This window comes from Podarcis cretensis (assembly GCF_951804945.1).
Source record: "Podarcis cretensis genome assembly, chromosome: Z".
Lineage (NCBI taxonomy): Eukaryota > Metazoa > Chordata > Lepidosauria > Squamata > Lacertidae > Podarcis > Podarcis cretensis.
Window position 1 is genome coordinate 24,718,041 of NC_137184.1, and position 24,807 is coordinate 24,742,847.

The 24,807-nt window shown below is 42.5% G+C and overlaps 1 protein-coding gene and 1 long non-coding RNA gene across 6 annotated transcripts in view; one reads left to right on the forward strand and one right to left on the reverse strand.

Annotated features, from left to right (window-relative positions):
* The window catches only part of DCX (doublecortin), a 114,809-nt gene that overhangs the window by 69,470 nt on the left and 20,532 nt on the right, over positions 1-24,807 (forward strand). For 3 of the 5 annotated variants that reach the window (XR_013834759.1, XM_079961729.1, XM_079961730.1), the window contains exons 4-5: positions 10,545-10,647; positions 23,322-23,459. Coding sequence is in view for 4 of the 5 variants with exons in the window: in XM_079961729.1 (XP_079817855.1) it covers positions 10,545-10,647; positions 23,322-23,459 (241 nt within the window). In the remaining variant the exon portion in view is untranslated. The remainder of the gene's footprint in view (positions 1-10,544; positions 10,648-23,321; positions 23,460-24,807) is intronic. The other 2 variants (XM_079961731.1, XM_079961732.1) reach the window with 1 other exon arrangement.
* Positions 1,072-23,368, reverse strand: LOC307207724. The gene is made up of 4 exons (XR_013834799.1): positions 23,297-23,368; positions 14,692-14,894; positions 5,685-5,875; positions 1,072-1,561 (listed from the first exon to the last, which is right to left on the reverse strand). It is a non-coding gene; the product is annotated as an uncharacterized lncRNA (long non-coding RNA).

Consider the following 24,807-nt stretch of genomic DNA (forward strand, 5'->3'; position numbering starts at 1 on the left):
GTGAACTTTTAATACCTGTAAGGGTCCCTGGAATGACAAGGTTCTGCTTCTCCTGATGGAGCATGTACTGGTGGAAGAAGCAGAGCATGCTGGGTAGGGAAGGTAGATGATGCTCTTAGGTGCCTCCATACAAGGTAGAGTTCCAGTCAAGGAAGGGAATGAAGTGGTGATTCCTTACTTTGCATCTAATGTTTGAAGAACCAGCTTGCCATTGGAATCTTTCTTCCAAGCTAACTGGGTCTCCACTTCTCTTGCTCCTTGTGTTTACAATGTTCATGAAGTGCGTGGGAGTAAATGGTAGGGGTGGTGGTGTATACTTGCTAGAAACAAATAATAAAATAATAATAATAATAATAATAATAATAATAATAATAATAATAATACCCTGCCCATCCAGCTGGGTTTCCCCAGCCACTCTGGGCGGCTCCCAACAGATTAAAAACAGAATAAAACAACAAACATTAAAAAATTTCCTAAAGAAACAAAGCTTTCCTTCCTATTGTATGCTGTCTCTGCAACTCCTTACAAGTGGTGGAAGGAGGGAAGTCTCATTAGTGGACAGAGTTTTAAACATGTATGTCGACTTTACCCATACAATGTGGAGGAACAGGAGAAATTAATGTTTGTTTGCTATCGACCGGAATTGGAATCTACAACTATTTTAGTATTAATGCTTCAACATGTTTGCAGCACTGACCCGTCGCCAGAAATGTTGACTGTAGACCAATGACTCTCTTCTCCAACACAGGTCGATAATCCAACCTCTGACACCATTGGCTGTAAATACAATGTTTATATGGGGGGAAATAGCATCTCAGCTTGGGACTAATTGGATTTCTCATGTTTTGGAGGCACCAAAAGTTCACCAGACATGTTCAATTCCTTTTTAATGTTTATATTGGGCAACTTGGCAATTGGCCAAGTTACATTCGGCTTTATTTCAAAGTGGCACACAGTTGGGGGTGAGCAAGCTTATTATATAGCCTTTAAATAGAGCAGCACTTATTTATTCATGTGAGAGGGCTGAAATGAATACACCCCGCAAGAAAAAAAAATCTGCACAAAAAAGATTTCCAAAAGCTTACCTTTATCGCACCATTTTGCTGATGCTTGGAATTCCAATCAACTGCATTTTTGGCACTGTTTATTACTTAAATATAACATCTTTTCTTCATACTAATTAAGGCATAATCGGGCTGCCAGTCCAATCTGACTGTATGTAATGTCATTTGTGAAGCTAGTTTGGAGTGAGGGCAATGACCTCACTCTGAATTCATTTTGTTTACCCTCAGTGACATCATCACATACTTGAATGACTATCAGACATCGTCACTGTTAAAAGCAAGTGGATTGTTTTGAATTTGTTTATTTAACTCAGTCTCAAAAATAAACTTGGCAAGCTGTAGCAAATCTAAATGAGCTAGATTCTGCTGCCTAAAATGAAATCCATGAGATTTTAGAAGGAATTTGCTTCATGAAATAGTCTACAACTCGGCATGGTCTTTTCTTCAACATTCTCCATCTGCTGACTTCCTTCTTCTACTTCAGCTCTTCAACATTGCTAAAGAAACAACTGTTATATTTTGGCAGCACAGATGGCATAATGCACAATATCATGTGTTACAAAAAACATTTGAAACTGCAATACTAATAGTGGCAGTGCCACAAGTCGCATGTGCGGCATCATGCACCTACGCCTTCAGAACTTTCACTAGCACTGGTGAAACGTCTTTGTCTTCCTTTCAAATCCCTCACTTTTGCTTGAAGAGAACCCTTCAAGTACTCTTAGAATTGGGCAAAATATCTATTGTGCCTGTAAACATCAAATGACATTGTTGAGCAAGATGGAGCCAATGGCCTGACCCAATTTAATGAAGCTTCCTGTGCTTGTACTAACCAGGAACAACTAAAAGAAGCAAAGAGAATAAAAGTTTATGTTAAATAATCAAGTCGGAGAATGACTAAAGAATTCAAGCAGAGCAGGAATGGGGAATATTTATGATACTGTGGGCCACATTTCCTTCTGGACAACATTCCGAGAGTCCTGTGTCAGTGGTGGCAAGGGCAGAGGCAAAAGGGGGGCAGAGCAATTAATGTAAACTTCACCTTTGTACAGTAGACTAGTTTCTACAAAGACTCACAACCCCTCTCGGTCCTCCATCCTGATAAAGAGGCATTATCAGAGTTTAAGGACACCTTCAAGAAACCCAAGGAAAATGTTTGGGTTAAAGGGGGGGCACAGCAATTAATGTAAACTTCACCTTTGTACAGTAGACTAGTTTCTACATAGACTCACAACCCTTCTCAGTCCTCCATCCTGATAAAGAGGCATTATCAGAGTTCAAGGACACCTTCAAGAAACCCAAGGAAAATGTTTGGGTTTAAAGCAGGACCAATGCGGATACGTGGTCTGGGGAGAATTCTAAGGGCCAGTTAGAGAGGCCTAGAGGGCAGCATTTACTCCCTCCCAGCACAAGGTCCCCCAACCCTGAAGTATGGTTGGATTTTGCATTTAAAATACAAAATAAAAAAAGAGATGGGTTACCTTAAAAATATGCAAAAACTGCAAGAGGCTGGGTTTGTTTTTTGAGCTAGCCAAATGTTTTACAGAAGAGATCCACACGTTATACAGATAAGAAATAGCAAAAGGGACTGAAGGCTCCATAAGAAGATTTGTCTTTTAGGGAGACCTATAAGCAACTTACCTCTCCTAATATATGAAGATAAATTGGAAAGGCCTTCTCCAGGGGAACAAGGCATTCTCCAGCCGTTTCTTGGAAGGGAGGGGGCAAAACATTAGCAATGGTCATAGCACAGCTTCTTTGACTTTTCCTAATGGGTTTTGTTGGGGTGGGGTCTGCTGCTGCTGCTGCAAATGACAGCAGCAGCAACTGTGTTGACAGCCTAGCCACCATTTTCCATCACCCATAGTGTCATTCCAGGGAAAATGGCAGCCCACACAGACACACACAGAGAGAATATTAAGATATGATTCTGCAAAATGGCCTTTTTTCAGGGGTTGAGGAACAAGAAAAATCTTTTGTCTGTTACATTCTGAGCCATAGGCTTGTGCTAAATTGAATGTATATCATTAAATTAGGATTGATGGATTATTCTTACATGTTTATTGATTATTAGCTGACACTGTTCCTTTTCCTCATTCTTTTTCCTTTTGTTCTAATAAGGAGGGGGGGGCAGAGAATCTCAAGTCCACCGCCCTCCAAAGGTCTTCTGAGAGCCATTTCAGCACAGCTGTGATTTTAAGATTAGAATTGCATCTTTAAAGCAGGCAAAATATACATTTAGAATATTTCTGTCTCCTATATTCTGCATATGCCAAGAAGGAACTAGATTGTCCAGGTTCCCATGCTTTCTGTTAATCATACGAATTCCACACATTAAACCCAGGAAATTGTGATCTGTAATGTGCCTTTAGGGAAACTCTAATGGTCTCCAAGAATCTCTAGCTTAAAGTTATAGTTAGGTGTAGAGAAAGACAACTCTAAAAGGGTGGGGGATAAAGAAAAGTAGGAAGGAATTGCAATACATGCAAAGGATGATGATTCAAAATGTGGTAGCCAAAAGATAAATTGAAATTTGGATTTAGGAAAGCATTTCTACAAAACACCACATGCAGGTTTAAATGGCATTGCAGGGGGTTGAACTAGATGACCCATGGCGTCCCTTCTAGCTCTACAGTTCTATGAAATGACAAGATCACTTGCCGTTTCTCTTTGTATTCCACAATAGTCTGAAAATCCCCTATAGAACATGTGCACATAAATGCACAAGCTTCTCCCTATCCACCTCATATATCATGTCCCCGGGCATGCAGTGAGCATGCTGGTATAATCTGCACCTAATTTGGGAGAGTATCCTGTTTACCGTGCCAAATCCTGCTATTGCTTTGGAGAGGTCACTACTCATTTAAGAGAGGTTTGTTTTTGTTTTTTTGTTTTGCAAAAGTCATTGTAATATTTGTGCAGAATACTTTTGTTTCCTGAACTTTATGGAAAAGTTGGAATCCCACTTCGTAATCCTTTCCTTCAGAGGAAGAAGAAATGTGATTTTGGGTGGTGCAGAGAGCGGATCTTGAGAAAAGAAGGCGAAGAGGGTGAGAGATTACTAGTCATATCCCTGTTGGTCTTAGGCTCCAGATTTCAGCCTCCCATTATTTATTTATTTATTTTTATCCTGTGAGATAATAGCACTGCACATACATATGTGGGAGAAATTTGATTCAGTGACCCTACCTAATCCATGGTCTCTGAAACAATACGCAAAGTTAAACACAGCCATCCCTAAAAATTGCTGTGTAGTTCTCCAGCCAAATAATGTATTCAGTGATGCATATACTGAGGTACAGTGGTGCCTCGCAAGACGAAAAGAATCCGTTCCGCGATTCTCTTCGTCTAGCGGTTTTTTTGTCTTGCGAAGCAAGCCCACTGACGGCTTAGCGGATTAGCGCTATTAGCGGTTTAGTGGCTTTTAGCGGCTTATCGGATAAGCGGATAAGCGGCTTAGCGGCTTAGAAAAAGGGGGGGGAGGAAAAAAACCCCGCAGGAACTCGCAAGACATTTTCGTCTTGCGAAGCAAGCCCATAGGAAATTCGTTTTGTGAAGCACCTCCAAAACGGAAAACTCTTTCGTCTAGCGAGTTTTCCGTCTTGCGAGGCATTCGTCTTGCGGGGCACCACTGTAAAGTGTTTCATTAAAAAATACATAAGTTAGCAATCATAACATACAATAGTCATGCTGCCTGGGCCTGATGGGAATTGTAGTCCAAAACATTTAGAGGATACTAGGTTGGTAACATAACACGACTACCTTGTATTGACTTTGACCATTGGTCCATCTAGCTCAGTACTATCAACATTGGCTGTCAGTGGTTCTCCAGGATTTTGTGGGATAACCAGCCTCATATAGCCAACATGCTTAATTCTAATTATTGCATGAATGGGTTAATGCCATAGAGTAAGCTATCCTGCTGGGCTTAGGTACCTCACCCTCATCTTGGAAGGAAGGTAATCAAGCCTAGAGGCTAATCTGGTTGCTTCTACTTGGCTGCTTCGCTCTTACAAGCCATTCTTCAATTTCTCTACCAGTAATTTAGGAACTTTCACCACTGTACCCAAGCCACATTTTACTGTTATTCTGGATGCTGTATGGAAAAGCTCAGTCAATTCCACTTTCAACTTCTCCCGAATCCTAGCCTTTGACTCCATTGCCTCACTGTCCCATTGACTTATTTGCCCCACAATTCCCTACCCCAGCCAGTCAACGTATCTGTTCTTCCTTTTGTGCTACTGAAGGACATGCCTAATTTTGTCCAACTTCAGTCTTCTCCTTCCCCTCTGCTGCATCTGTATCACCTACAACCATTCAACCAGTCCTCAGTGTCACTGGTGGAGGAAGGGGGGTGCGGTGGGTGCAGTCCGCCCTAGGTGTCATCCCTGAGAGGGGTGACATCGCTGTGCCGCCCCCCTGGGATGCTCACCCCGCCTCTGCGGGCAGCTAGCCCAGTCCCTGGGTGCACAGCATGTGTGCTGTTCCGGGTGCTGGAGCAGCTAGCTCCGCCTCTGCTCAGTGTTCCCATTTCTCAGGATGGACCAATTGCATAAAGGTACCATATTAAATGTCCTGCTATTATCCATTTCATTCATTGCAATTTCATTGTTTACTCACTGTGTACAAAACAAAGGAAGGAGAGGTCTTCAAACAATGAAGTCTTGCAGCTTTTCTTTGTTGCTGTTGGCTTGAAAGCTGTTGTGATGACATTATTGCCAGTGCTGTGCTTATTCTAGCTTCAACAGCTTGCTACCTTTGCAAACAAGCTGCTTTCATATTTCCTGTTCTTCGACTTAATAAATTCATTGCTAGGAGCATAAAGAAGCATTTAGAACAATTAATGATGTGCCGGATATCTGCTTGGATATATTTGCATTGACATGCCCTTTCTCCTGGGATGCCTCTGCTTCTCTGGCTAATTATTGAACTTAATTAGAACAGCTGATGGGGGGGGGACACAAGTAGTAACCAGTCTTTTAAAGTGTGTCAGGCTTACTTAGAGGTAAAGTGTTCATTAGCCTCAGTTTAGAGTCGGCAGAGGACATCACTAGTGTTAAGTTTCCCATGTGGCTCCCATCAGATTTAAATGCACACCATGTGCACTAGACTTTGTTACAACACATATATTAGTATAGTACACCAGCTGTGCACATGCCCAACCCATATATAAAACAGAGAGAGCACAACCATTACCAATGCACCCATCTTAATTTAAACATACAAGTTGATATAAGCCATCCAACTGTCCAGATAAGTATCTACACAAAATTGCCATTTAGAAGAATCATGTTCAAGTTTAGCTAGGGCAGTGAAGTCCTCAGACCATTGCACGTTGGAAGTGCTAATTGTTGGCAGATGTTTATTCTTTCAGGTTTGGAATATAAGTCTCCTGGCAACCATAAGGTATGTCATGTGTAAGCCACCTTCAACATAAGAAGCAGCCCCTAGCCAATGTTTTAAATAATAAACGCTGCATGCAGATGAACTGAGAAAAATGAGAAGGGCGTATACTACATATATGGGAAGAGGCAATGCTTTACTTCTAAGATGGAGGGGAACTGGATTTCTCCAGTTTCTCCATAACCATTGATAATCAAGATGACTGTTAAAGTGGATAACATCAAGTTTGCTTCTCTCCCCCCGCCCCCCACTTTTATCTGTCTGTGCCCACATGTGAATTGGAAATGTGAGGGTGGGAGGAGACACAAAGAAGCTAAAGCATAGGAAGCTGCCTTAAACAGAGTCAGATCATGGATCCATCTAGTGCAGTGTTATGTACACTGAGCACCAGTGTTTCAGGAAGGGTGCATTCCCAGCTCTACCTGGAGATATTGAGGGTTGAACCTAGGACCTTCTCCATGCAGGATTCTTTCTCCCACAAAGCCCCAGACCATTTTGTAATTGCATATGTCCACTATTCCTTGTGTTTATGCCTTTGTTGTTGTTTAGTCATTTAAGGTAAAGGTAAAGGTACCCCTGCCCATACGGGCCAGTCATCTCCGACTCTAGGGTTGTGCACTCATCTCACTCTAGAGGCCGGGAGCCAGCGCTGTCTGCAGACACTTCTGGGTCACGTGGCCAGCGTGACGAAGCTGCTCTGGTGAGCCAGCGCAGCACACGGAACGCCGTTTACCTTCCCGCTAGAAAGCGGTACCTATTTATCTACTTGCACTTAATTGTGCTTTCAAACTGCTAGGTTGGCAGGCGCTGGGACCGAGCGACGGGAGCTCACCCTGCCGTGGGGATTCGAACCGCCAACCTTACGATCAGCAGGTCCTAGGCACTGAGGTTCTACCCAGAGTGCCACCCGCGTCCCAGTTTAGTCATTTAGTCGTGTCCAACTCTTTGTGACCCCATGGACCAGAGCACGCCAGGCACTTCTGTCTTCCACTGCCTCCCGCGGTATGCCTACTGCTCTTTAAGTTTATCAAATCATATGTGGCGTGGAGAAAGAACAGGGCTTCTCCTTTTCTCATAACACTAGAACTCATGGACACCCAGTGAAGCTGAAGGATGGAAGATTCATGACCTACAGAAGGAAGTACTGCTTCACATACCACTTGTTTCACTCACTCCCACAAGGAGGCAGTGATGGCCATCAACTTGGATGGCTTTAAAAGAGGATTGGACAAATCCATGGAAGAGAAGGCTATCTATGGCTACTAGCCATGATGGACATGTTCTGTCTTTGCAGTTGGAGACAGTGTGCCTCTTAATGCCAGTTGCTGGAAACCACAGAGGGAGAGTGCTCCGGTTTTGCTTGTGGGTTTCCTAGAAGGCAACTGAGTGGCCACTTTGAGAGCAGGATGCTGGACTAGGTGGTCCATTGACTGATCCAGCATTCCCCCCCCCCCCCCGAAATTCTGAAACGTTAAAGAATGGAGCTGTGGGGGAGTCCTGATTTATCAGTTCCTCTTGAAAGAGAACATCAAGCCATTTAGAACTCCAATCTCCAGGAAGATCTTTCAATGGGAAGAACTTCAGACTTTCTCCCCTTAGCAAATCTGAAGGAGAGAGGCTGCATGAAACACTTATGTGGGTAAGGGCATGATGTGTGTTGCCCATATCAGCTATAAACTGGGTCTCATTGTTTTCACCATGTAGGTGAATCGGGGGGGGGGGGGGGACTTCCCCAAAGTTCCTGGCTTGGAAAATGAAAGATGTGTGAAAACCAAAGAATTGTAATGGCAACTATTCTGTAATTTTATCTCTCTGTCTGGTTTTAATCTGCAATAATAGTCACCCATCTGAAATGCTGAGACCCATCGCGGTAATGGAAAGCTTTGCGTCTGATTTATTATAGCCTGAAATGAATTTAATCACAGTCCAATTCAGATCAGTCTGTGGCAATGAAGATGAACTACTTCTGGCTCAGTAGGCAGTAAGCTGATGTACACAGTATACCCACTAGGCATGGCACTCTCTGCAAATCACCAGGCTAACTGTGAATGCTACAACATAACTTGTGTAGGGCATGCCTGGTACTTAATTTGTGCAATGGAGGAGGGTTTGAAGTCCAAATCCATCTTGAGGGCATGCCCTGATCTTGAAAGATGGGAATGGATTGTGAGTACGCATTGTTTTAGGAGAGGCATTCTAAACAATCTGTACATAGTGGTTGGCTAACCTATGGCCCTCTAGATGTTATTCAGCTCCAGATCCCATCAGCCCCAGGCATCATGGCCAATGGTCAGGTATGGTGGGAGTTGCAGCTCCAGTGCTCAGGTTGTGCTTGGGGGTTTCCTAGAGATATCTGGTTTGCTGCTATAGGAACAGGATGCTGGACTGGATGGGCCATTGGCCTGATTCAGCGCGTTCTTCCTATGCTCTTATGTTCGTTTTCATGTAATTTTACAGGACAATTCTGTGCATGTCTGTGCTGAAGTAAGTCCTATTGAGTTCAATGAGACTTACTTCCTGGTGTGTATAGATCTGCAGCATTACAACTAAATCTTATGCACGTCTGTCTAATCTGTACATGCCAATAGGATTGCAATTCATGTTTGGGTGTTTTTTTTTGTTTCCACTAAATCAAAGCTCAACTTTGACTAGCAACAAGACACTCTTTGACCCAAAAACAGAGTAGTTATCACCATGTCAGGAATATAGGTTATCACCATGTTAGAAAATAGACATAACAAATACAGAATTCCAAAGCTTTTATCCCAAGTTACTAATCAAATGCATATTGAGCAAGATGGGTTTTCTGAAACACTCTTTAAAGAAACTTTTTCTGCAGAGGCTATTGTTTCCCATCCTGGTGGTTCTGTTGTTCTGACTCACCTTAAATCTGAGCTCTCCAAAGATTAGGTGACACAAGTTACTGTGAAATTATTGCTGTTTCCAGTAGATTAATGAAGAACTTAGTTATCTTCTTGTTACTGTGTAATCGTAACTGATATTTCACATGTAAGGTATAATTAAGCTGTCATGACTGAAGCTACTGAGGAGCACATGGGAGCTTTTTCTGACACCTTGCTTATTATTTGTGTTGCCTCCATTGTTCTTGGTGCCCTGTGACATGGCAGGATAGTCAAGCATCCCCACTGCTCTTATGTAACCATCCTCTAAAGAAGGAAAGAGCGCTGGTGGGCACATGGGATCCTGTCTTGCTCCTCCATTAGCAGGCAAACCAAACAAATTTATCCCCTATCCTTAACTGAGAGGGGTGCAGGACTGGGAAACCTGCCTGGATGCCTGTAGATGTCACAAATAAAATTTGACTTGTGAAATGTAGACTAGAGGCTAAGCCCACTCAAATCAATGTGTTCATATTTATCATTGAAATCATTTTTGCCCTGCTTGTTTAACTGGAGAAAGGTGGAAGGACCCAGTGAGGCTTACAAATATCAGTGGAAGACACTGCATTGTGCAAGGTGCAGTCCCTCCAAATGTCCCTATTTTCCAGGGATGTCCCTGATTTAGAGCTGTCCCAGTTTCTGATTTGATCCTGGAATGTCCTGCTTTTCCTTAGGACGTCCATATTTTCATTAGATAAATTTTGGAGGATGTGGTGGGATGTCCCTATTTTCACTGGAGAAATGTTAGAAGGTATGGAGTTATCCAACCCCTGAGCCGGTTGAAGGCAACCCTGTATAGGGAAGGTTTTTTAAAATGTTTAATGTCTTATTATATTATTATATATGTTGGAAGCTGCCCAGAGAGGCTGGGGCAACCCAGTAAGATGGGTGGGGGATAAATGGTAAAATTATCATTATGCAATGGAATGTCCCTATTTTCATCAGAGAAACGTTGTAGGGTATGAAGGTGCCTGGTCATTGTCTTCTTCTTTACAAAAAACCAATAGTTTATCCTTGTTTTTCTGAGAATATATGACATTTTGCAGCAGGCTTTTGGGAAATGAAGAAATAGCAATGGAGAGAAGGGGTAAAAGTTGCTTTATGCTTGCATGAAGCCTGTTCTATAAGTGTGTGATATGAAGTAAAACTACAATGAATGACTTTGTTCTCTCGATAGGTGACCTGTCTCCACGATTTCTTCGGTGACGATGATGTGTTTATTGCCTGTGGTCCAGAGAAATTCCGCTATGCACAGGATGACTTTTCTCTGGATGAAAATGGTAATATCAATCACACTGTTGTTGTACTATCTATAAATTTGTGTGTTGTAGGAGGCAGGGGTAAAATCTTTTTATACCTTTATCAGCTTGAAGTTGTACTGCTACAGGGCTTTTTATTTTAGATGTGTGGGTATGAATGCATGTACCAGTAAATACTAAGGGAGTGTGTCACTTCTGTGACAAGGTAAACCAAGGTGATTTGGGGAAGTCTCATATTTCTGACTTGGATCATGCAGTTAACAAGGCATTTTGAGGTGCAGCAGGCACTCCCTAAGCTAAGAGTGACCCTGGCAGTTGAAAAATGTGCACAACCAAAACCCACCTGGAACGAAGGATGGTATTCAACCAAATAATTATGGCAGTAGAACTCGTTTTGCTTGCACAGAGGGACTCCCCCCCCCCTTCTCCATAGCACCCTACACAAATCTGCTTCAGAGGGTTGAGGATGACCGCATAAAAGATTTAGTGAGCATGTGGCTAGAGGAGAAGGGGAGAAGATTCTGTTGCACAAGGATAAATCCTTGCCCTGATGGGATCTTCCCTTTGGTGCTGCTTTGAATACAACCCCAAGCTGACTCGGGAAAGTCCTAGAGCTTAAGAGGGCTAGGGGTGAATGTGGTAGGAGCTTCATTTTGATGGACAGGTCTAACTTTTAATCACATTTGTTTTCCTGGAGCATTCGAATAACAGTGACAATTTCATTTTGATTTTTGGTAGTGGGTAAAAACAATGGCTGGCAGTCAATGACGTTTTACTCAGAGCAGAGCTACTGAAATTACTTGGCCTAACTTAGTCATGTTCATTAATTTAAGTGGGTCTACTCTGAGTAAAAACCACTGTATGTTTTTTCCCCACATGGATCTATGCCTCTCATTCTGCAAATCAATGACAAATTCTTCATTATATCCCCAAAAATCTAAGGTTTGGTGGACAGAAACCCACATCCAGAAACCCTATTGGAGTAATAGGGTCATTTTGGTGTGTGACATTTTTCCTAACATGGGGAAGGTGTTCATCCCCCCCCCCCCCATTATTCCTATTGTACTAATACCCAAAAGGTAAAGTCTTCCTTTGCTGAATAAGAACTGCAGCTACCATTTAAAAATTGGACAGGCTTCCTCTGCTGTCCAATGGAGTGACAATGCCTGCAAATGGCATCCTGTTCCACGAGAAAATGGAAAGTTATAGCTTTCATAAAATAATAATGATCAAAATATAAAAGTGCCCTATATGAAAACCATTGAATACATTTGCCTATACTTTGGCAGTCTCAATCCATTCTCAAGGTTCTGCTGTGCCTACAAATTTCATCCACTTCTGAGAAAATAAAAGGCTATAGCCATGTTTAGATTCCCTGTTATAGGGGGTGGGGGGCAGGGGACAGAGGACAGAGGACAGACACATCTTTGTTTTTAACAGACCTAAAAATTTGGTCCTGAATAACAAGTCAACTTGGAGGGATGCTGAATAGCTCTGAAACAGACTAGGCTGCTTCCCAAAGTTAGAAATATATTCAAATATTGTGGTGAATGCACACCTCTAGAAAAGGTGTGCTTGAATTTTATACGCACAAGTGGTTGTTTTGCTGTCTGTGAGTTTTCAATATCCCCTCCCCACCAACACCAAGTCGTCGTCCAATGTTAGTTAAAGCTTATGAATTGTCCACCTGGGTGTGGCTTGTCTCACTTTTAAACTTCACAGCATATCTCCCTTGTCCACTTTGAAATGCGTGAAGAACTGAGACAAGTGATCTCCTCCAGAGAAATTGTACATGTCTTATCCAAACTGCCTCTCCAAATGTTGCTTTAGCCAAAATCCACTGACAGCCTAAGAAACGGCAAACTTACCTCTTCCTTGAGAAATATTGCTAAAGCTCCTCTGTCTGCTTTTAAAAATCATGTTTGGTTAAAGGTGAGGCCCAACATTGACTCTGAATTGTACTTTCGGAAAGGTTGTGATGGTAGCATTTGGGAAATTCTGACAGCCCAATTTTCTGTCTTATTTGTGCCATGGCTCACTCTGTGCTGGCCTCAAGCCACTGTTAGGAGGCAGACTTGATGCCTGTATTTCAAGTGAGAGAATAAAATAACCTCCTTTCAGAATATACTACTAACTGGGATGTACTTGCCTATGTAACTACGCACCAAATTTCAAATTCTCTTGTGGGGAAATGTGCTGCTACCATCATTGATGAAACCCTAGTGTCTTCATAAATGCATAGATATCTGGAAATGCAGTCCATGAATGTAGATGTCTGGGTTTCCCACTGATTGAGCAGTTTACGCATGTTAGCATCTAATGGGCAATGACAGATTTGCCACAAGGCAGAATAGGTGGTCTCATTAACGGTGCCAACATTATACACTTCACAGGAGCGGCAGGATCTGCCAGGAAATGCCATCTCATTATAGCCATATGGATGCATTTTGTATAAGATACTTAATCACTCCTATTAATTTTTTAAAATGTTGATTTGTCAAGTGCTTCAAATGCAGGATGCAGCACCCCAAGAACCCCCCCTCTCTCCCTCTTTCTTTTTTGTAAACCAACGCTCTGTTGAATGAAATCTCTTAAACTCAGAGAAGGCCCTATATAGCTCCTTATCCATCTTCCAAATTGAAAAGCAAACACTATGTACAACAAGCAAATCTATGCAAGTTTAGCTTAAGTTGCATAATTAATACTGCTTGCAGCATTCAGCAAACTTGGCTGAGAGATGAATGGCAAAGGATTTCATCTGTCACCCCCCCCCCCTTTTCCTGACATAGATCTTCAATCACCCCTTCTTCCCTGGCATGGATGGGGGCACTATTTTGTGGTTCACCTCATGTACCGGCCCCGATTGCATTGAGCCCCTCAGTGGGCAGATCCAATGTTTCTGGCTTCTCAGCCCTCAGTTAATTATCAGCCAACTAGGAACCTGAGCAGGAAATGTGCAAGCCACCAGGACCATAACAGGGTCCAAGGGTCTCAAGTCATAATGCATGCTTATTATGCAAGCTCCAAAATGCATCCCAAGAAAACTGACTCGCCTCTTCCTCGCTGCCTCCCAATCTAAAGTCTTTGCTAGTTTACCCATCATTTCCACTTGACTGAGATGGTTTTTTTTGGTGGGTGGCAGCCCTTGGTTTTCCTCCCACCCCTACATACACAAAAGTCTCAGTCATTGTTTATGGAATCAGAAAGTCTTCATGAAACTTACATGTTGGCTTGCACCCAAGAGTCTTATGTATATTTTAGCAGTTCTCACAGCTCCAGGGAAGCTCTCTCTCTGTCTCTCTCTCTCAAGACAATTTGGAAAAGAAATCCTGACAGGGCAACTTGACAGGAAGCCCAGCCTGAGGTGTCTGAACCCAAAGAAGACTGGGCATTCTGCCAACCAGTGGAACATTTTGCTTACAGGTGCTCAGAGCTCCCACATCTCTTTTCAGGTTCTTGGGAGATGCAAAAACTAGAAGTTGTTTATTGTGCATTATGTGTTGCTAGTGAGAGCCCCATTAAAATTCCAGTATATTAGCTTTTATTATTAATTAATTAGATTTATATCTTTCCCTTCCTTACAAAAGAGCCCAGGGCAGCAAACAGACAAGCCATAAAACAGTTAAAACATCTAAAAAACAATTCCAATGCAGCTGCAGACTTGGAAAGATCTCTGCTTAAAAGGCTTGCTGAAAGAGAAAGGTCTTCTGTGGGCACCCAAAAGATGACAGAGGTGCTGCCTGTCTGATACCCAAGGGAAGAGAATTATGAATGGTAGATGCTGTCACACTAAAGGCCTGATTCCTATATTGTACTATACGGACCTCCTAATAAGGTGGTATCTACAAGAGGCCCTCATCTGCAGACTTCAATGACTGATTGAGTATATAAGATGTGAGATTATCTTACAGATATCCTGATCCCATGCTATAGAGGGCTTTATACACCAGAAGCAGCACCTTGATTGCAGCCTGGTAGGTAATTGGCAGCAGTGTACATGAGAATGTGACTGTTAGAAACCACATCATCTTTGGCACATGCACACCCTCACACACCATACCATACCAGCTCTGCAGTCTGACTTGTGTGGACCAAAAGGGGTTCAGACTCCCAGGCATGTTCTCTTCTATTACCACAGCAGAGAAACCAAACAGTTGAAAGTCTCTGCAGCCACTGGTTTGGCTGTTCTAAGTCATGCTGCCCCCTCCCAAGGCAATGTGGACTGTATTCAAGGCACCTGCAGCAGCAAAATGCATCTCTCTCTAGCCCTGGCATTAAAAAAGAAACGAAAAGTCAGTAATAACAGATTCAACAACTAACAATTCGCTTTCCTGACACCTAAAAAACCTCTAATGATAGGGTCAGCCGTGGTAGCAAAAGCCAGAGTAGGGTACCTTGCAGCTGCACCCAGAATTACAGCAGTGAAGGAATAACTTCCTTAAACCAAACCCTACCATCTTCAGGGGCAGACTTATGGCACAGGGAGAGGTAGCTGCAGCCTTGAGGTGCTGCCGCTGATGTGAGCTTCAGCCCATGTGTTATCAATAGAAAAGAGAAGCACCAGGCACCATCTACTCATGTGTAAAAGCATCGAGACTGTGTCCTCTTAGACCTTTGCCAGCCGCACACACATTGTTCACAGCAGATAAAAAGCTTAAATGAATAGAGAGAGTCATGGATAAGAATGGAGGAGGAATCTGTTTTAAATGAGTTTATACCCAGAATTTGGTGGTTCTGACTGGTCAAGCTTTGCCCACATGTTACGGCCTCTTGCATCAAGCTTCTTGTGCATGTTTATGAAAAAGCCCAACTAATTATATACAGAGTTACACAAGCAAAAACTATGCATATGAAAAGAGTCAAACCCCACACAGTACTATATTTCTGCAGTATAATTTCATAAGAATGAATACATGAGTATTTTTATACATTGTTGTCTGTATCTGTTTATGTGCTGGTTACTTTGGAAATATATTAATATAATATGCATATAATAATGTGAGCATTGTTTGTATTCTTTTAGCAGAAAGAGTAAAAATCAAGGAGCAGGATGAGTATTAGGGGGAGAAAACCCACATCTGTATGGATAGGCTCAACATCAAGATTTCAAGAAAATTTCACCCCTTATCTCAGTCCAAGCTTTCCTTTTCAGTTGCTTGCTTAGTTGTTTGTTTGGGGTTCCCCCCTTCTAATAAATTCCTAAGGCTGCTAAACCCCCACCAGAAATACAATTAAAATATACAAGACTCTACATGTTTTTAATTAGTAAGGTTGGGCACTTGAACCCCTAGTGCCTAACATTTATTGTTAGTGTATCATATATAATTAATATTCATACCATTCCATCCAATTTTGGTATATAAATGCAAATCAGGCATTTAGAAACATAAAGACTTTAGAAACTAAAGGACATCTTTTGATCTTCCCATTCTTCAAAACGAGTAAGGTCTTTGGGGTAAGGAGAAGATGCTCTGTGTTACAAATTCATATTGGGCACAGAGAAATGATACTTCCATTTTGGATGGATTGGGTGGATAGGCAGTTGAATAGATAGATAAATGCTGTTTCGAGAGGTTCAGTAGTGATGGCTAACTGGTGTTGGTCCCCAGCATTCTGAAGTACATATTGGAGTTCTGCGAGAATTGGGTTGCCGCAGTGTTGCCCGGGTGTTTGATAAGGCCCATCTGCACTATACATTTAAGATAGTATCATTCCACATTAAGCAGTCACTGCTTCCTTCCAAAATATCTGGGAATTGGGGCTGTGTGTGTGGGATAAGGATCTCCTAATGACTTTCAGCATAATGAACAAACTACAGTTCACTGGACCCTTTGGGAAAACAATGACTGTCTAAAGTGATAGGATTGTGCTTTTGATGCATAGTGCAGATGGGGCTATAATATGCATCCAAGCTCCTATACAGGCATTAGAGTCTCTGAATTGGACCATGCCCTTGCCATCCTCCTTTCTCAGGCTTTATTTCACAGCTCAGCAGCTAGAATTGATATGTCTGTGGTGCCTGATGTCCTGCAGATGCATGTCTCTTACTGTGATGGCTTTTGTCATGATGACGTGAGTAATTCTGCTTGCCTGACTGGAGGATAGCTGACAATGTGAGGGACATCGGCTGCTGCCTGATGTGATGTCCTGATGCTTGACAAGGCAAAGTATTCTCTATCTCATATTTCTCTCCTGCATTCACCTCCCTGCTTCTGTGCCTCTGAGCTCCTTTGAAAAAAGGTTATTCCATCTCTTTTAAATCTATTCATCTTGGCAGTGTCTTAGGGCTCCCCAGCAAGCCTGACTCTTGGAGACTGTTATAATCTTGCTTTCTGCCTCTCCAACCCCCATGCCTAGCTCTGATGGTGCGGTTCTGCATATATTGGCATTTTCCATGGTGACATTACATTATAATGCCATCTCAGAAGACACCATATCGTTGTCGTCCCCCCACACTAATTGTAAGGAAATTTGGGGAATTTTATTGCCAACCTCTGACTGTGTGTGTGTGTGCGCGCGTATCTTCTCTATTTTTCAGTAAAAAAATAATAATACATGTAACAAACAATCTCCATATACCCTCACCACCCAAGGAACATTCCATGCATATACAAAGTAAAAGAAGACTGTATCAAGCAGCTTATAATTAATTATAGTAGTTGAGGGTCTTCTACTCTTCATCTTAACACACTGCCCCAGAGTGACCCATTGGTAGCTGGTGGGTGGGCAGGACAACATTATCCTTTCCATTGTAGTGAATACTGTTAGGAGTGCCATATGTCTGGGTTTTCCCGGAGACATGTGGGAATCGGACTGACAAAATGGCGTCTGGGCGGATTTTTGCAGAATCGGCAAAATGTCCAGGAAAACGCTAGTAGGACAATTATTTTTTTTTTTTTTAAATGATTTTAAAATCCAAAAAAAAGCTCCCAAACAGCCTCAACCAATTTAATGTTTCTCAAAATAATAGCAGCCTATGATCCAAATGACTGCAGCGGCTTTCTTTTCTGGAGAAAGCATCAGCATCAGCAGCATCCCTTCCTCCAGCACACAGATGCAGCTTTGGCCAGAGGAGTAGTGGATGCTCTCCCTCGTCATCTCTCCAGTGCCTGCTAAGGAGAGGTTTCCAAGCGGACCTCGCAGCCAGCAGTGAAGGCTGGGAGGACCTTGCAGGAGGGCCAGGGCCACCTTTCCAGCAGCCACTGCCTCCCCTTGCAGCTCTAGGGTGCAAATCACCGGCATCCCACCACCACCACCACCAACATAGAAGTCCTTGCATATTGCTATAGAGAGGTGTATGTTTTAGCGGGGAGCAGTAACCCCCTCCACTAACTATCTCACCAGCCAAGCTTCCTCCTCCTCCTCTGCTGACAGGCTGTGGGTGGGTGTGAGTGTGCCAGGAGCTGGTGTGCAGGAGAAGCATTGTAGGCTCGCATTGAACATGCACAGAAACTTGTGCCTCCCTGTCTGGATTTTTACTTTTGGGTGTAATTATGTTTCCAGATGCAGACATGAAAATGATTAGTAATTCCTTAAACAATAAATTAATACGGTCATCTGTAAACAGATTTAATAAAGCTAGCCTCAGAACAGGTTGTACCACTTGTCTTGTAACAGAAGGAATTTCTTCAAAGACTAATTTCCAAAATAATTGTACAGGTTTGCATTCCCACTGCATATGGATGTATTAGCCTATCTGCTGACATCCTCTCCAACATAAAGCTTAATAATAATAATAATAATAATAATAATAATAATAATTGTATGCCACCCATCTGACTAGGTTGCCCCAGCCACTCTGGGCGGCTCCCAACAGAGTATTAAAAACACGGTAAAACATCAGACGTTAAGAACTTCCCTAAGCAGGGCTGCCTTCTAAAAGTCAAATACAGTGGTACCTTGGGTTACGAACTTAATTCGTTCCAGAGGTCTGTTCTAAACCTGAAACCATTCTTAGCCTGAGGCGGGCTTTCACTTACGGGGCCTCCTGCTACCGCCAGCGTGCAATTTCCGTTCTCATCCTGGGGCAAAGTTCGCAACCTGAGGTACTACTTGCAGGTTAGCGGAGTTTGTAACCCAAAGTGTTTGTAACCCAAAGTGTTTGTAACCCGAGGTACCACTTGTTGTGACGTGGGGTTTGTGATTTCAGCTCTCTTGACATAATATGCTGGAGACAGCTCTCTAGTAACACTTCTTTATTAAAGCAACAAGACTGAGACCTGAGGAGGGGAGAGCTACATTTATAGGGACAGGGAACTAGCTAGAAGGGATACATTTTGGAGGGAACAATATCAGACAATCACAGTCCTGCCTTTTGGAGGCAACCAATAAGACAGAGGATCCAAATACAGCAGCTTAAATGAACCAATAGTAGCTGTACCCTCTGGAACCAAAAGGCAGTTACTTTACCCTAATGCAATTATAGACAATAATAATAATACAGATATAAAATCCATTGACTCAATACACAACACCACTGTACAGTAGTTGTTTATTTCTTTGACATCTGATGGGAGGGGGTTTCACAAGGCGGGTGCTACTATTGAGAATGACCTCTGCCTGGTTCCCCACAACCTCACTTCTTGCAGTGAGGGAACTGCCAGAAGGCCCTCGGAGCTGGACCTCAATGTCCCGGCTGAACAACATTGGTGGAGACAGGTGTATAGTGTCATCTGTGAATTGTTTTAAAACTATTTTCTCTCATTTTAGCTAAATCTGACTTAAAAGGTTCTCCCCCCCTCCCGTTTTCGCCATACTGTGTTATCAATTTCACGATATAGATCTGATTCACAAATAGATTTTTATGAAATTAGATCCCCTGTTATTACATCACAGGTAATCTTTTAGATATTGGATAGCAACTTTTTTGATTCTATGTATAATTTAAAGTCAGTTGTTCAATAGTATTTAAGGGTCTGGTGGCTTGAGATAATACTGCTGGGTTGGCAAGGAAATGTATAATTTGATGTATGGACAGCGAACTGATTTCAAGGTCACTTTTCTGTACTCCAGTAAGAGGTTTCATTCCCTTATAGAGGTCTCTTTTTGTGCATAGTCCCTTTTGTTTCCAGCCTTTGAAATGTGTTTCTCTAGAACTGTTACAAAACAAATAATTGTATAAATTACTGGGGCCAAATTTTTTTGATCTTGAGGTTCAAACTTGTAAGTCTGCTAAAAAAAGGGGACTCGGTATATTGTTGAGGACAATAGACTGGTAAGTTAAATAGGGTAAGGTCTTAGCTCTATTTTTATTAAAACAGATTATTTTTTCATTATTACATGTGCAGGATCATGGTCATAATAATCCATAATAAATTTGGGGTCCCAAGTCCTCCCATATGTGTTGATTTATTTAAATTGGATTCTGCCATCTTAGTTTTTTGCTTTGCTGTTTAAAGTTAATTGACTTAAATTCTGTTTGTTTGTTTGTTTTTTAATAATAATAATGGATTTGATCAGGGCATCAAAATTCTTTTTCTTGCAGAAATATTCTGTAGGGATCTTCTTTTTTTATATAAAGTGCATTGGAAGGGAGTTAACAGAAAACACACCTTCCTCAAGAGAAAGAAAGAAAAAATCCCAGCTACCTCAAACAGCAGCAACAAACATCATCATTTTATTTTGGCATTATTAATCATTCCATTTTGGCGAGCGTCCCAGGGGGGCCATGACACCTGGGCTGGATCGCACCCACCGCACACCCTTCCTCTGCCAATGCCCACAGGCTTACATTATAATAAACAAACAAATAAATAAAAATACATCACACAAGGGAAAGGGGGCAAGGAGGGAAGAGAATAAAAGCAAAAAAAAAACCTCAAGCCCCCGTGTTTAGACAGGTGTTCCTATCTCTCCCACTGAGGCAGCCTGACAAAATGGCTGCCCTCATATGACAGTGGAGGTTGTTGTTGTTTAGTCGTTTAGTCGTGACCCCATGGACCAGAGAACGCCAGGCACTCCTGTCCTCCACTGCCCCCCGCAGCTTGGTCAGACTCATGCTGGTAACCTCGAAAACACTATCCAACCATCTCGTCCTCTGTCGCCCCCTTCTCCTTGTGCCCTCCATCTTTCCCAACATCAGGGTCTTCTCCAGGGAGTCTTCTCTTCTCATGAGGTGGCCAAAGTACTGGAGCCTCAGCTTCACAATCTGTCCTTCCAGTGAGCACTCAGGGCTGATTTCCTTCAGAATGGAGAGGTTTGATCTTCTTGCAGTCCATGGGACTCTCAAGAGTCTCCTCCAGCACCATAATTCAAAAGCATCAATTCTTCGGCGATCAGCCTTCTTTATGGTCCAGCTCTCACTTCCATACATCACTACTGGGAAAACCATAGCTTTAACTATACGGACCTTTGTTGGCAAGGTGATGTCTCTACTTCTCAAGATGCTGTCTAGGCCTGTCATTGCCCTTCTCCCAAGAAGCAGGCGTCTTTTAATTTCGTGGCTGCTGTCACCATCTGCAGTGATCATGGAGCCCAAGAAAGTAAAATCTCTCACTGCCTCCATTTCTTCCCCTTCTATTTGCCAGGAAGTGATGGGACCAGTAGCCATGATCTTCGTTTTTTTGATGTTGAGCTTCAGACCATATTTTGCACTCTCCTCTTTCACCCTCAATAAAAGGTTCTTTAATTCCTCCTCACTTTCTGCCATCAAGGTTGTGTCATCTGCATATCTGAGGTTGTTGATATTTCTTCCGGCAATCTTAATTCCGGCTAGCGATTCATCCAGCCCAGCCTTTCGCATGATGAATTCTGCATATAAGTTAAATAAGCAGGGAGACAAAATGCAGCCTTGTCGTACTCCTTTCCCAATTTTGAACCAGTCAGTTGTTCCATATCCAGTTCTAACTGTAGCTTCTTGTCCCACATAGAGATTTCTCAGGAGACAGATGAGGTGATCAGGCACTCCCATTTCTTTAAGAACTTGCCATAGTTTGCCATGGTCGACACAGTCAAAGGCTTTTGCATAGTCAATGAAGCAGAAGTAAATGTCTTTCTGGAACTCTCTAGCTTTCTCCATAATCCAGCGCATGTTTGCAATTTGGTCTCTGGTTCCTCTGCCTCTTCTAAATCCAGCTTGCACTTCTGGGAGTTCTTGGTCCACAGTGGAGGTAGAGAAGGCCTAATGGAGATGGTCTGTTGTAGCTCTGCTTCTCAGCTCTCCCAGTAGCTGCCCTTGATTGGCAGTCTCCTTTACCCATAAAATAAATAAATTGAGATCCCACTCTTACATATACACACTGACTCACCCACCCACCCCTTGAGCCTTAAATTAGTTATGCAATTTCTATTCTTCCAATCAATCAATGCTATTATGAACATCTACTGGTGTTTCTTAAGGGAATAAATTACGGCCTTGTGCTTTAGAGCAAGATCTACAGCCCCACTTGCAGTTTTAATTATTTCCTTCATTACTATAGTGAGGCCTCTACTCTCAAAGCAGTAGCTACATTCTGCCACTCCTCACTAAGTTCCTTTTAAAAATTGCTGTAAAAGCTCAACAGTTGGAGCTAATTCCTTCTCAGGCGTGATTTGATTTTCTTGCTATTACAGGCCACTCTCCATTCACTGCTGGCCTGAAATTTTTAGATTAGCTGATCACAATGGGAAATAGGACTTTTTTCTCTTTCTCGCCTCCAAGGCTCTGAAGCATTGTTTTCTTATGCTAAATCTGCAATAGCACACTGAGGGCTGATTAAGGTTGAAAAGTATTTTAATTTGGTGGCGTGAGTGGGATTAGATAATCTAAACCACCATTTTATGTGATGATATCATCACACACGCCCCTTGGGTGTATAAGATTACTTTGTTCCCAGCTCAGACCTTGCAATCCAAATTGTGGGTTTGCTGCAGAATCTGTAGGTTAAATATCTGCATAGTTATATGCAATATGTTGTTTGGGATTAGATAGTGCCAGGAATGATCTCATAGTAATTAGACCAGGTTTTCCAGGAGAAAGTGTTGGGGCAAAGGGAAAACTGCTTGGGCCCTAGCAAGTATGAGACAAGTGGGAAACCACTTGAGCCCGTGCTTTCTAAGACAAGTGGAAGTATGGTCAAGCCATTAGACAAGGCTTGCTAAGAAGTGGGGGAGGCATGGCTCCACCACCACCAGGATGGATATACTTCCTTTCCTGCGAGGAAGTCTGGATGTGTCAGAGGGCTGGAAGTTCCTGTTAAACCTGCAGCTGCTGTCCATAAACCAAGTAAGCACTGGTCAAGAAGAATCAACTCCAGAACTCTCCAGGAGTCCAGGGAGATGGAAGAAAGCAGAAACAAGAGATTGGGGAAAGAAGAGGAAAATTCAGGTTGATTTAATTGACATTGGCTCTCTAAGGTTTCAGGCAGAAATCTTTCCTACCTGAGGATTCCAGGGATCATGTGCAGATCATGTGCACTACTGCTGAACTATATAGGCCTCCCTCAATGTATAATTGTACTGCCATGCTTAAAAACAACAACAGCATACTACCATCTCTCTAGGTCAGGCTTGCTCAAACTCTGCCCTCCAGATGTTTTTGGCCTACAAATCTCATGATCCATAGCTAGCAGGACCAGTGGTCAGGGATGATGAGAACTGTAGTCTCAAAACATCTGGAGGGCCGAGTTTGAGGAAGCCTGCTCTAGCTGCTGCAGATATGTAAGACACTTAACGGATCAATGCAATCACTTACTTTGGTTTTGTATGTTGTTTATCAGAGTGCCGGGTAATGAAAAGCAACCCTCCAACTACTCCAGGCAGCAAGTCCTCCCCAACACCTCAGAAGAGCTCTGCAAAGAGTCCAGCTCCTGTGCGCCGGAGCAAATCCCCAGCTGATTCAGGTAACCATCAGGATGGTGAGTGACACTTCTTTTCCCAGCAGATAAATGTTGGCTCCACCTGGATCTGGGTGATAAGTTAGCATCAGGGTCATTGAGTCATACATTTCTCACTCATGTGTCACACAGGGCTGGCAACAGGAGCTTTGTGTCTTTAGGCATCTGACAAGGTCCATAACCTGGCAGAGATTGTCTAGAGAACTGGCCCTGCCTGCCTGTTGTTGCTCCTCCCCATCACCACAGTCACTTGGCTGTCTTTTGCCCAATCCTGACTCTTCATCGCCAACTCAGAGCAGGGATGCGTGTTTCTCATTTTTCCAAGGTTACTCAGGAACGCTTGTTGAAAGCTCATTGAAAATCTGAGCACACTTTATCAACTGAATCACCTTTTTCTGTTTACTTGTTGACATTCTTCAAAGAACTCTAATAGGTTTGTGAGACAGGACTTGCTCTTGCAGAAGCCATGCTGGCTCTGCTTCAGTGAGGTTTGCTCTTCTATATGATACACACACACACACACACACACACACACACACACACACTAATTTCTACCAGTTTTTCTGGGACAGTCATTTAGCTAATCAGCCTGTTATTCCCAGGATCCTGATTCCCAGGAGGCTGACCTAAGGGACAAGTTACATAATTTTGTTTGAAGACCAGCAATTGCACATATGATGATGATGATGATGATGATGATGATGATGATTTTAGAACTCTTGGGTGGATGCCATCAGGACCCAGTGATTTACCAGTTTTTATTTTGCCTATTAGGCCTAGAACTTCATCTCTCATCACTGGTATCTGTCTTAGTTCCCCAGCCTCGCCTCCTGTAAAGGTTCTTCAGGCAAGAATATACACAATTTTTGCTCAGGACACCTAACAGAAAGAAAATAAAATATAATAAAAATCCAGCAAAACAGTAACATGCAAAAATAAAAAGTTGCGGAAATTTGAGAGTAAAGCCTATTACTAAAAATATATAAATTCAAACTCGGATCTATGAATGGCCCATTTCTTGACTAACAATGCTTACAAATAAAATCAAGTCTTCATTAGCCAGAACATCCATTTTGACTTGCCCAACATGTTTCACCCTATGGATGTCTTTAGCGGCTCATATACACTAATTTTTTTTTTATCTTTTTAAAATAAAGAGTTCCACAAATTCATCAGGGCAGTTGATTAGCCCTAAGATCACTTCAGTGCCCTACAATTTAACTTACACATAAACACAGAATCTAAGACCCTGGCTGCTGAATCAGGGCAAAGACCCAACTAGTCCAGCATCTTTTTCTCACAGTGGCCAACCAGTTGCCTCTGTAGGAAGTCCACAGGCAGGATCTCAGTGCAAAGAGTGCTCTCTCCC